Raw genomic sequence first — 12,371 nt, 5'->3', positions numbered from 1 at the left:
ACCAAGATTCTGGAGAGGGCAGTAAGGCTAGCAGTTTGACTAACCCTACTACATCACAACAAAAGAGCCTATAATTTTAATGCAATCCTTTTCTTGGTGGGTGGTATTAAACCCAGGACCTCTGAACATACTAGGTAGTTACTCTACCACTGAACTACATCCCTAGCCCTTGAATTCAATCTCTCGTTAGCCTTTTATTTTGTTCTTTGATGTCACCTATATATAAAGTGCATATTTATTATACCCCCCCCCTCTAATTACCCTCTTACCCCTTTTACTCCTCAGTGGGTACATGACTAAAGACAATAACTGTCTCTTCTCTAGAATCTGTCAGTAGCCAGTAGTTCAGCAGGGACAGGTAGGGTCCCATGAACACCTACCTCCTTGACTTGTTACTGTTTGCTGACAGGTCCAGTCTTGTGTGGATTCACTGCAGGCAGCTACAGCTGCTGTGAGGTTGTGACTTCATTGGCCTTGTTATGTCCTTATTTTCAGGCTCTTAGTCTTTCTTTCCATTCTCTATGATGTTCACTTGGAGCAAGTGGTATAGATCTCCTATAGGGTTGAGTACTTAACCATCACTAAGGTGAGTCTTGTGCTCCTCTGTGTGTGTGTGTGTGTGTGTGTTTATGTGTGTGTATACTCATTTGCAAATATGCATGTAGAAGCTAGAGGTCAATGCAGATTCTTCCTCTACTCTTTATTTTTATTTATTTATTTATTTATTTATTTATTTATTTGAGACAGGCTCTTACTGTTGGCCTGAATTATGCACACCAGGCTGGCTTTGAACTCAAAGATCCTCTTGCCTCTGCCCCTCAAAGTGTTAGGATTAAAGACCACCAAACCCATGTGCCACCAAGCCCAGCCCTACCTTACTTTTTTTGAGACAAGGTCTCTCACTGAACTTGGAGTTTGCCAGTTCAGCTGGATTGGCTGGCCAGCAAGTCCCCAGGACCCAGCCATCTTCACTGCCCACTGTAGAGTCACAGACGTATGCTGCTGAGGATCCCCCTTTCCGACCTGGGTTTTGGAGACTTGAACTCAGGTCTTGACGGTTGCACAGTAAGCACAAAACCCACTAAGCCACCTCTCTAGCTTTCGATCGTGATTTAAGAGAAAAGCTATACATAACTGATTAGAGTATTTACTAACGTGGAAGAAACAGGTCACCAGTAAAACTTACTTCATTCAATACATTTCCTATCTACTGCTGAGCTTTTTTAAATGACATTTTATTTGTGTATGTATGTGTGCATTCATGCATGAATGCAACAGAACACATGTGGCGGTCAAAGGACAACTTGTAAGACTAGGTCCTCACCTTCCACTGTGTCAGTCTCAGGGATGGCCAGGGTGGGCAGCAGGCATCTTCACCCCTGAGTCATCTCACTGGCCCTTGTGTGAGTTCTTAAATATATTTTAATTCTCTGGCCTTTTCACATATTCTGAATTTTTTTTATCATTCACATTATTTTCTAAATTATAATGGAAATGTCTGACAAGTAGCAAAACATTGCTACTAACTTTGACATCCAAACTCCTTGGTTTATGTTTTTGGACTGTCTTCTTATATAGCCCAAAGTGATCTTAAACCTGGTCTTCCAAGTACAGGTTGTGCATTGCAGTACAAGTTAAAGAACAAGGTAGTTTTCTATCAGTGAAGTGAGCAATTTGCTTATTATATCTGACAGCTGTATTAACTTTTCTTTGTTCTTTTTATGAATTAAGTTGAATCACCTTGACTTTTCTTCTTATAGAGATAACTTTAAATACAAATCTTATCTAACCCCCAAATGAAAATTGTACAGAGCTCCCTCTAGTGTCAAGACATTAGTGAAACATAACACCGTTCTGGTATTTATAGGTCTAATACACTAGGGTCTTAAGCCTGTACTTGGTGTTAGGTAGTATGTTTATTTTCTCATGAGACACTGTAATTGTAATTATACTGTATTATCTACTGTGAGTTTCCATGACTTTTAAATGTACATTACATCCAAACTGAAAGGTGACACTGTAAACAAATTCTCCCAGCAAGTGTTGCTATGCAATTTAGTTCCTAATCATTACACGCAGAGATGGTGCACAGAACAGCTCATGGGGCTAACTGCACTTCAATTGTCATTAACTTCGGCCAACTCAACTGCATCAATGTCTTTTCTTTTTCTCCTTATTGAATTATAAAAAAGATAATGTGAGCTGGGCCTGTGGGCATGGCCTGTAGTCCTAGAACTCAGGATGCAAGGCAACCTGATTCTAATTCCAGCAAAGTTGGCCTGGAAGCTGAGAAATGTATTGGGTAAAGTGAGTTCTACTGGTGGCTTGCTTCTCCACATCAGTCAGCGCTCTAGGGCAGACGATTGCATACTCCTGTGACTTCTGGCTGATTGTGAATATGAGACTATGGCTGCCCAGCTGCCCATAGCTGCCCAGGCTATGTCAACAGTGTCCTTTGATGAAGAAAGATTAAGATATTCTGCTTTCTTCACTGAAGAATCTCTCAGAATCTTTAGCATGCCAATATGCACTATGACTCTCCAGTAAGGACTATACGCAGCATTGCCTAAATTACTAGCTGTGGATCTTTCTCCTTCAGAATATCTAATGCTGTGGAATAATCCTTGTACACTGTGTAAATGACACCAGTTGGTTTAATAAAGACTGGCCAATACCCGGACAGGAGAAGGTTAGGTGGGAAAGCCAGACTAAGGACACTGGGGAGAAGAAGGGAGGAGTCTGAAAGGTCACCAGGAGGCACAGGGAGAGCAATACATGCTGGAGGGAAGGTAAAGCCACGAGCCATGTGGCAACACATAAATAGAAGTGGGTTAAGTTGTAAGAGCTAGTTAGTATGAGCTATTTTGGATGAGCATTTATAACTAATAAGTTTCCATGTGGTTATCTGGGAGACTGCTGGGACACAGAGAAACTCCTCCCACAATCTAATGTCACTTAATGAAATTCATGTTCAAAAGAACAGTGTGTGGGAAATGATCTAATCATTCATCCTTCAGCTCCCATCAAGAATCTCCACCCTTTGACTCTGTATCAAAATGACTCCTTTCCCACAGTTCTTGTATCTCTCCTAGTTGACAGCTAGAATTGTTTAAAGACTTTAATGCTCTAGGATTGCAAATGTTTTGTAATTATCTGATTTACTGACTAAAACAGTAAGTGTCTTCAAAACTTATGACATCATACATAGTAGTAATCTCCATACAGGCCCAACAAATCATTCTGTTCTCACCCAAACCAAAAGATGTTATTTCCATTCTGTCAGACCTTATCTATGGATTCGTGGGGCATGAAGAATGAAGCCCAGGGGAAAGATAGAAAGTAAGTGATGGTTTAAATTAGATTTAGTAAAAAGATCAAACCATGTCAATTCTTCCTAGTATAGAGCCCAAAACGCAGCCCAGCCCAGGAAACTGCATCTACAAGCATCTACTCAAACAGAGGCAATTGGGAAATGGAACAGCCCACTGAATTCCCTAACAGTAATCCTCCTAGTGTAGTGCCAGTAACTGGCTAGAACTACAGTAACACTAATAAGCATGAATACCCAATGCTAAATGTGCATGGTTTTTAAGTTGATTTTAGATGATCTAATTTTTATTATAATCAGGATCATCAACAACAGTATGTTGATGTCAGTCAGAGTCTGTAATTGCTCCTTTAAGCCAAAAGATGGACCTTTTCTCATGTAATTTGTATACTTTCTGGCTGATCAAAGTTTGAGAAAAGCCTGTGGAAATTTTAGAGATGCTGATCTCATAGAAAATGAGGAACCAACAATATAGTAAACCAGGACCTGTTCCATTTTAGATCACTGCCTTGTAAGTTATCTTCATGTATATATATATATTTTTCATGTATATATTTTTTAAGTTAAAAAATCCCACTGATACAAATCTAAAATTAAGTAATTTATTTATAAAATAACAAAAATTTATGAATAGGTCTGTTTATTTTACTGTGAAAATGGTCTTGGTACATGAGAAACATTATATACTTTGAGGACAGCATTCAGAACTATTAAGACAAAAGACAAACTATAATTTTTAACTCATTCTTGATTTTGGGGAAAGGCTATAAATTACTGGCTGGAATGCATTCAGCATGAGCTCAGATTCTATATAACATAAAGCATGAAAAGAGTACAAAAGATGTTGGAGTCCAATAAGCCCACACCTAAAGTTTAACCATAAACTTCCAAGGACTTTTTATTCATTCTTATAGATTAGTCTTCTTTTGAGACAGGTTGATTTTATCTCCAAGGCTCAAGGCCATTCCCTGTAAAGAAGAATGAAGATGTTTATATTTTTAATCTAATTTTTGTGATGTTGGGGATTAACCCAGGGCCTATACATACTATGAGAGCACTCCCCAGACTGAGTTATATCCCCAGGCTCAACAAAGATGTAATTATTGAAAAAATGCCCAAAAGTAAGTGACACCAGCTTAACTAAGGCTCCATTCATTCGATGATATCCAACAACAACACGGATTCCAAAAGAATCTGTTCCACAAGCATTACACAGGAATCAATGTTTTAGGCAGTATCTTAGAGTGAGCCATTTTAAATGAACTGAAGTTCAGAAAATATCACACATATAATACATACATACAATATGTGTATTTTTCATCTCAAGCATAAAACATGATTATGACAGAAGATATCATACTATTGAAACAAAGACATGAATCCTTCCTCCCTTTATTCAGTTCAGAGATGTTCTCAAAAAAGGGTGTTATTACCTGACTCTTTGCACGAATTCTTATATGACCAGTAACAGCAGCATCTGGTCCCTGGTGAACTGGCTTCTCAATGCTGACATTTGCAAGTGCATCCTCTCCAAATATAGAACGAGCATACAGGTTGGCTGCCATAAAGCCACAGTAGCCAGAAAGGGCCTGGGAGAAATTGTGATAAATTCAGTATGTTGCTAGAGAATTACACCCTGGCAAACTCAAACTATTATTTAAAATCTTACCTATGTGTTACAGGGTATAGGACCATATGAACTTACCAAGACTCAAAGCAAATATATGTGTAGGAAGTGAGAATTCCAAGTGCATATTCTATTCAATAAACCTGACTTTCAAGAGAATACTTATTCAAATTTGTATTTATATATTCGGTGCTTATTTACTTATTTGCCTCTTGCACCAGACTTTTAACTTCAATAAAGAAAGACTTCTTTTGCTAGACTTAGTAATCGATGAAGGAACTAATATATGAACTTAAACCTACTTGTTTGGCAGTAAACATGTCCTCTCTCTCTCTTTCTGTGTGTGTGTGTGTGTGTGTGTGTGTGTTGTGTTGTGTTGTATGTCAAACAAACATTCTATCACTGAGTTACATGCCCTAGCCGACGGTAGACATTTGCTTATTAGTAAGTTGCACATTACGGTGTTAACAGAAATTTTCTCAAGAAAGATCCAACTTCATTTTGTCTTTGTTCTAGTCTTTTTTCATGTGGACACAGCAGAAAGCCATTGTATCAGAGATTTATTCTGACTTACAATCAGCCCATGAGGGAGGGGCATTTGCTAATCCAGTATCACAAATAAACTGTTTTGGAATAAAGTCTCTATCTGAAAGAGATATAAGACAAAAAACAAAAACAAAAAACAAAACCCCAAATAATTTGACTGTTCTAGTAAGCACATGACCATGAACAAGCAGGATGACACAGTTTAGAAAGAGGTAAGTAGATCTAAACATTTGTGGGTGACTTCTTGGAGATATTCCAGAGTGACACTGTTTTCTCCATCCTGAATTATTACGAAAACACACCCGAGGAAACAGGAAAAGGCCAGCAGTCTACTGTACCACTCTTTCAGACTTTAGCCTTTTCTAGTAAAATTTTACCTTCTCTGGAGTCAGGCACTTCATGTTGGTTGACTTTAAGATATGTTGTAAATAGTCATTTAAGTCAATCATATTGGTGTTAACTGTCACCTGCAGAGGACAAAAACTGAGTAAATCTTACAGTGAAAGTTGCAGATAATTGGTATTTCATCCTAGAACTATCTTCCAACAATTTAGGGGAAGAGTGGGCAATAAAAAAGTGGCACCTACAACATCAACTGGCATCAGAGCAGTGCTTTCAGACAGACCCTTCACTAGACCATCAGGGAATAAAGTTTCCCATCAAACCATGAACAACACTAGAGCCAATGGTAGATTACCATCCAGACACAGAAGAGGGGGAATCCTGTCTACACTGTGTCAAATTAGTTACAGTCACAACTTGCTTAGGCCTGGTGGTGCATACCTGCAGTATCTGTGCTTAGGAGATGGACTGAGGTCTAGGTACTGGAGACTTGCCTGGACTACAGAGTGAGATACTGTCCCAAGATTTCAAAAAGAATTGCCATTCTATTTAATTGACAACAGCGAATCACTAAAGTTCTTGCATGATTTCTAGTAAAGGATAATTCACAGGAACAGATAATAAAGAACTGTTTGCTTTTCACTTTTGGTGCTTTTTAGTAGGAATTATTTCAAAGAACTCCTTATCACTAGTCAAAAGGAAGACAGGTAAAGGAAACCTCTCAAAGACTAACTTTATTTTCCCATTCAAATTCGGCCCACATCTGACGGAACTCAGCATCAGTGCAAGTTGCAGGCTGGATATAGTCCATGATGTCAATGTGGATGTCACTGAGGACCACACAGTTTCTGTCACTTGCTGCTCCAGAGACATCATAAACTGTAATATACATTCAGAAAGACCCCAATCAAAGGGTAGATGTTAGTGAAAAGTTACAAATAATTATGATATTAGCAAACACTGATATATACTAGATTCTAAGTGCTTATAAATATTACCAATTGAACAGGGCTATCAATCCTACCTTACTATTTTCCATCTCACAGAGTAGGAAAGCAGTGCAGCCAAATAAGTTGTCCAAGGTTACCCAACTGATAAGCAATAGGACTTAAGGATTTAGACTCAGGTATACTTTGTCTTTTGTTGTTAAGCAAACAGTTCAGTTTGGTGAATATTTATAGAACAGCTATAGTGGAACAGGTACTAGATATCCAAGTAGTTCAGTAGTCTCATAGTTGGGACCTATCTATGAATCCAAATGTTTTTTCTAATATTTGGATATATGTTGCTGAAACTTAGTAAAATAAGATTATCTGTGTCTATGACTGTCTCTTCCATAGAAAGATATAATCTGGGCTGGTGTGATGGTGCATGCCTATAATCCCAGCAGTTGGAGCTGAGGCTGAAATGTCAATTTCCTTGAGGCTAGTATGGGCTACCTACTCAGTGAGACCTTGTTTCAAAAAATGAAACAAAATATATTTAAGTTATAATCTGATTGGGGTCTACTTTTCTTCTCACCCCTTTTTACTTTCAGAGAAAACTGAAGGTTTATTTAAAAGATCTTTTTTTTACCCTCCCTTCTCTCCTTTATTTTCTTCAAGATTCACCTTTTTGCTGCCTATGATTCTTAGTTGTGTTCAGGACCTCACTCCACCATAATTATCTCTTTCAGTCTCACAGTTTTACTCTTCCCTTCTGTTAATTTTGTTACTGGCAGTCTATAAACACACCCGAGGATTTCTTTTTATTTTTAATTTATTTTTTTTTCTTGCTCAGTCTTTAACCCACATACTGCCAAAGATATGCCACAGACGTGTTTTATGACCAGCAATGGACAGATCCAAAGGCCTAACTTTCAGGCTTTATGTTTCTTCAGATACTTGTTGAAGACTTACCTTTCTAGACAAAGCTTGACCAACTGAGCTACACCCCCACCCCTCCCCCTATTGAGGATTCATATTTGGAGCTTTTTCAAATTTTAGACTCATGTCTTACTTCCCTTAAGTATACTTAGCTATTTGAACACTCCATTTGCTTAAGATCAGTTTCCCTTGTTCCTCTCACATTTGCCCTCTTTCCTCCATCAACCACCCAATCCAGGTACCCAAGGGCTCCTTCAACCATTTCCTCTCGGTTCAATAACTATCTCCTTAACATCGATCCGAGTCAGCCCTTCTTTCTACTCTAACCACTGCTCTGTCAGGACAGGCCTCCCCCTCTCACAACAGCCTACACAGGCAGTCTTCCTGCATCGTCTACAATGTTACTGTCTATATTGCTGTCACAGAAATAGTTAATCATAGATCTCATTTGTAATCCTCCAGTGTCTTCCTGTTTCATGGATAAATGCTTGAATCTTTCCCAGGGCAGGCAGGGTAGAGCTTTCATCGACATTCCTGATTCACTTTTGCCTACCACCACTTTCAAGCCACTCTGCCAGGCCTAGCAATCCACGTGCATTGTTCTGCCTGCACTCTTTATCATCTGCAGAATACTCACTGACTGCTGAAACCAGTTCAACCTAACATGGCTTTTCTAACTTCTCCCCAATCTCTTACACCACTTGAGAATTGACCAAATCCCTTCACGGACTCACACACTGCTTCTCATACAGGCTTCTTTCATAGCATTTAGCATTATGTAATCCTTGAATAATAAGCCTTCCTTTTCCCAGCTTCTCATACTATACTGTTTTCTTTTGTCCTTTTTTTCCCCCCTCCCAGAACTGAGGACCGAACCCAGGGCCTCTAGCAAGCGCTCTACCACTGAGCTAAATCCTCAACCCCTCCACTGCTTTCTATATGGCCCCAAAGTATGGAGTGTGTAAACCAACCCTAATCATGTCATTATTTTTGTCTCCTCATTTTGCCTCGTGGTTTCTTGAGGACTACGAGTCTATCTGGCTCATTCTGGTATATCTAGAATATAATATAAAAGCCTGGTTACCATAGAGAGTACCGTATAAATAAATGGATTCAGGTTCTGCCCTCAAGCCATGCCCATAGCTGCATACTACCAAATTCTTTACTAAAAAGCATTCAACTATCACGTGCTATAAAACAGAACCATACCTATATTGCCAAAAATTATTCCATTTTCTGTTGATGCTACCTTGACATTAGCTTTAATATTTGCAAAATCATGAGGAGCAAGAGTCAAAGGAGATGGTTTCTCCACAAGTTTCAGATCCCCTGGGAGAAAAAAAGGTTTGGACATAGTTAAAAACACATATTCTAATCATTAAACAGTATTAGAATGTATGCAAATTTAATAGTTTTTAGAAAAATGAAGTGTGTGAGTCAAATATTATGAGGAAAAAAAAAAGGAAATAATCTAATAAATATCCTAGGCAATGACAATCTATACAACCTCTGTTAAAGGGTAATAGACATAATTCTAATATTCTACACAGAATAACTATATTTATGAGTGGGACGGATACTTTGAGTATACCATTTTATTTCCATGAATGAATATGAGCTTCTCAGAAAGCTCAATGTACATATACCATAGTCTTAACCTACATACACCATTACAATGAGCAACACACCCTGCAAAAAACCTGTACATTCTGAGTCATGACTCACTGAAGATAGGGCAAAGTGTAATTTCTCTGATATCCTAATGTCCCCAAACTCTTGCATAAGCCCCATGGAATCTGGAGGTACTTCACTGTTCTATACATAATTTACATTGTCAACACTATATGTAGAAGTGGTTACAGAGAATCTAATTCATATGCCTTTACCAAGTGAAAAAAACACACTGAAAAATGCCAATAATGATGCACTGCTTTGACTACATGTGGCAGGTAACAGAAAATACTTAATTCCTTTCCAAGACAACTTAAATTTTAACTAAGTGAACTACTTGGTAAATATGTTTTTATTTATTTGAGACAGTGGGTTGTGTAGTCCAGTGATGTCCTCCAACCCCTGAAATTCCTGGCTCTACCCAAGTCATGGGAGTACAATCACACTGAGTTAATGTGGTGCTGGAGATGGAGCCCAAAGCCTTATGCATGCTAGGCAAGCACTCTCCAAATTCACACAGTTACCAGATCAAACTCAGAACTGAACCCATCTCTCAAACGAAGAGCATAAGCCAGTCAGTATGACAAAGGTTCAGAAAATTGGTAATTTAAGGAGACAAAATTTTAAACCTTAAACTAAGCCTTGCTTAAACAATGTTACAAAGCTCTTGAAAGGATCTTTACACTGAAAGCTCTGACCCTTTCTTAGTAATTCACCATGAAGACCTATTATATAAAAAACGGTTCCTTAGGATAAACTTCCTCACCTAGAGTAGCTAACTCTAATGTGCAGTTCTGCAAAGTATCACTGGTTTGGTTTACAACAAGAACATCCAGGACAATATCATACTGATTGACATGAACATAAGCTTCTGCGTATACAGGATCCGAGAAACCTGTCAACTGGGTGACCTGTCAAAGCAAAAACAGACATAATCAAATGAATGAAACAATTTAGCAGGAGCAATAGGAAATGGGAATGGGAGTTACTGTTACATGGGTATAAAATTCAGTTTCACAAGATAGACAAATTCTGGAGATGGTTGTACAGTTATGGAGACGGAAGTAACACTACTGAACCACACACTTAAAAGGTCTGAAATGAGGGAGCTCAGCCTTGGGTTCTGGGTTCAACTCTCAGCAGTGGAAAGAAGCAAAACAAGTAGAAACAAGCATCAACAAGACCAGGTTAAAACAGTAAATTTTATGTTCTGTAATTTTTACCATAATTAAAAGAGAAACCTAAGCCAGGTATGGTGATGCACGCCTGTAATCCCAGCACTTGGAGGCAGAGGCAGGCGGACCTCTGAGTTCCAGGCCAGCCTGGTCTACAAAGCCAATTCCAGGACAGCCAGGGTTGTTACAGAGAAACCTTGTCTTGAAAAACCAAAACCCAAAACAAACAACAACAACAAAAACAAAAACAGAAAAAAAGAGAGAGAAATCTAAAATATGTGTAAGTGTAACACTGTTGCTAACAAGTCCTAATTTGTTGGATCTTGCTGTCTCAGTTTCCCAAATGCCAATTCTCAGTTTTGAGAAAAGCTCTAGCAATTCTTCTACTGACTTTTATTTGTAATGGTCAAATCAACTTGAGACCATTCACTCATCTGATAGGTGAGGGATAACTAGCTCACAATCTGTCTTTTTGCTAGGTAGCCCAGACTGCCCCTGGCCTTGTAATCTTTCTGTAAGTGCTGAGATTATATGTCTGGTTCAAATGAAGTCTCATGGACCTAAAAATCACAGGGACTGGGTTGAAATGGATGCTAGGACTGGAGGTACAGTTCAGTGGAACAGTGTTTGCCTGGCATCATGAAGATCCTAGACACATAGACATGCTCTCATGTGTGCACACACACAAGCTCCCATGTACCTCTCAATTCTATGTAACTAGTTATTTAATTAAAACAACAACAAAAATCTGTACACATGCACAGCAGGACCAGACACTTCCTGATTACTATATATATATATTTTCTTTTTTTAAAAAAGATTTATTATGTGTACAGCGTTCTGCCTGCATGTTAGCAGAAGGTGCCAGATCTCATTATGGATGGTTGTGAGCCACCATGTAGTTGTTGGGAACTGAATTCAGGACTTCCGGAAGAGCAGCAAGTGCTCTTAACCTCTGAGCCATCTCTTCAGCCCCATGGTTACTATAGTCTTGAATAGCCAATTTAAATAAATTTTCAACTGGGCACGGTGGCATAAGCCTTTAATCTCAGCACCCGAGAGAGAGCTCAGCAGATCTATCTGAGTTTGAGGAAAGCTTGGTCTACATAGTTAGTTCAGGCCAACAAGGGCTACACAGTGAGACGCCACCTAAAATGAACAAACAACAAACAGGTCATATATCTGAGACTGTGTTACCTTGTTAAGTTTGGATGCTAGGGGATCTGCTGCCTCTTTCCTCTGCGTATTGCCCATTGCTGCCAATAAACTCAGCTGAAACTGATCTTCCTTGCAGTTCATTTCATTCTTAGCAGTTAGTTGCATGAAGGAAATGGGGTCATCAGGTTGTACTGTTACATTCCTCTTTTCAGATTCTTTCTGTGTTGAAAAAGCAATGCACATGTCTTTTTATATGGAAAGAACAATAGCTTTTCATAAATTTTTCACAGGGACAGAATCACAGATAGAGACTGAGAAAGCAATAAAATTAAGATGGAAAAACCCCAACTTATAAAGCACTTTATGGATTTATCATATATACTTTACCTTTTGGGATAGTTTCTCTTCTTCGAGTTTGGCAGATAACATTTGGGAAAGCGACTGCCTACATTCCTTATTAAAAATGTCATTCATTAAAGGTGAGCACTCAGATAAGACCTTGAGGCACAGGGAAATTCGGTCTACATCATCATCAGTAATTGGCTTCTTAGGAAGAGAAGATTTTCCCAAATGAAGGATAGTTGCCATAAGCAACATAGCCTCAGCAACAAAAGACTACAAAAATAGAGAAATTGGTTATTGCTATGATTCTCCAATTG

General features: G+C 38.7%; 1 protein-coding gene across 1 annotated transcript in view; it reads right to left on the bottom strand.

Moving 5' to 3' along the window:
* Positions 1 to 3,916: 3,916 nt before the first annotated feature.
* Copb1 (COPI coat complex subunit beta 1) overlaps positions 3,917 to 12,371 on the bottom strand; it is a 42,428-nt gene continuing 33,973 nt past the window's right edge. The window contains exons 15-22 of the mRNA XM_037211333.1: positions 12,100 to 12,327; positions 11,752 to 11,931; positions 10,146 to 10,290; positions 8,918 to 9,037; positions 6,577 to 6,722; positions 5,879 to 5,968; positions 4,762 to 4,917; positions 3,917 to 4,296 (exon numbers count right to left, since the gene is read on the bottom strand). Of these exons, the coding sequence (XP_037067228.1) occupies positions 4,237 to 4,296; positions 4,762 to 4,917; positions 5,879 to 5,968; positions 6,577 to 6,722; positions 8,918 to 9,037; positions 10,146 to 10,290; positions 11,752 to 11,931; positions 12,100 to 12,327 (1,125 nt within the window). The 3' untranslated portion in view covers positions 3,917 to 4,236. The remainder of the gene's footprint in view (positions 4,297 to 4,761; positions 4,918 to 5,878; positions 5,969 to 6,576; positions 6,723 to 8,917; positions 9,038 to 10,145; positions 10,291 to 11,751; positions 11,932 to 12,099; positions 12,328 to 12,371) is intronic.

This window comes from Peromyscus leucopus, chromosome 1 (assembly GCF_004664715.2).
Source record: "Peromyscus leucopus breed LL Stock chromosome 1, UCI_PerLeu_2.1, whole genome shotgun sequence".
NCBI lineage: Eukaryota > Metazoa > Chordata > Mammalia > Rodentia > Cricetidae > Peromyscus > Peromyscus leucopus.
This window is presented reverse-complemented; position numbering and strand designations above follow the sequence as displayed.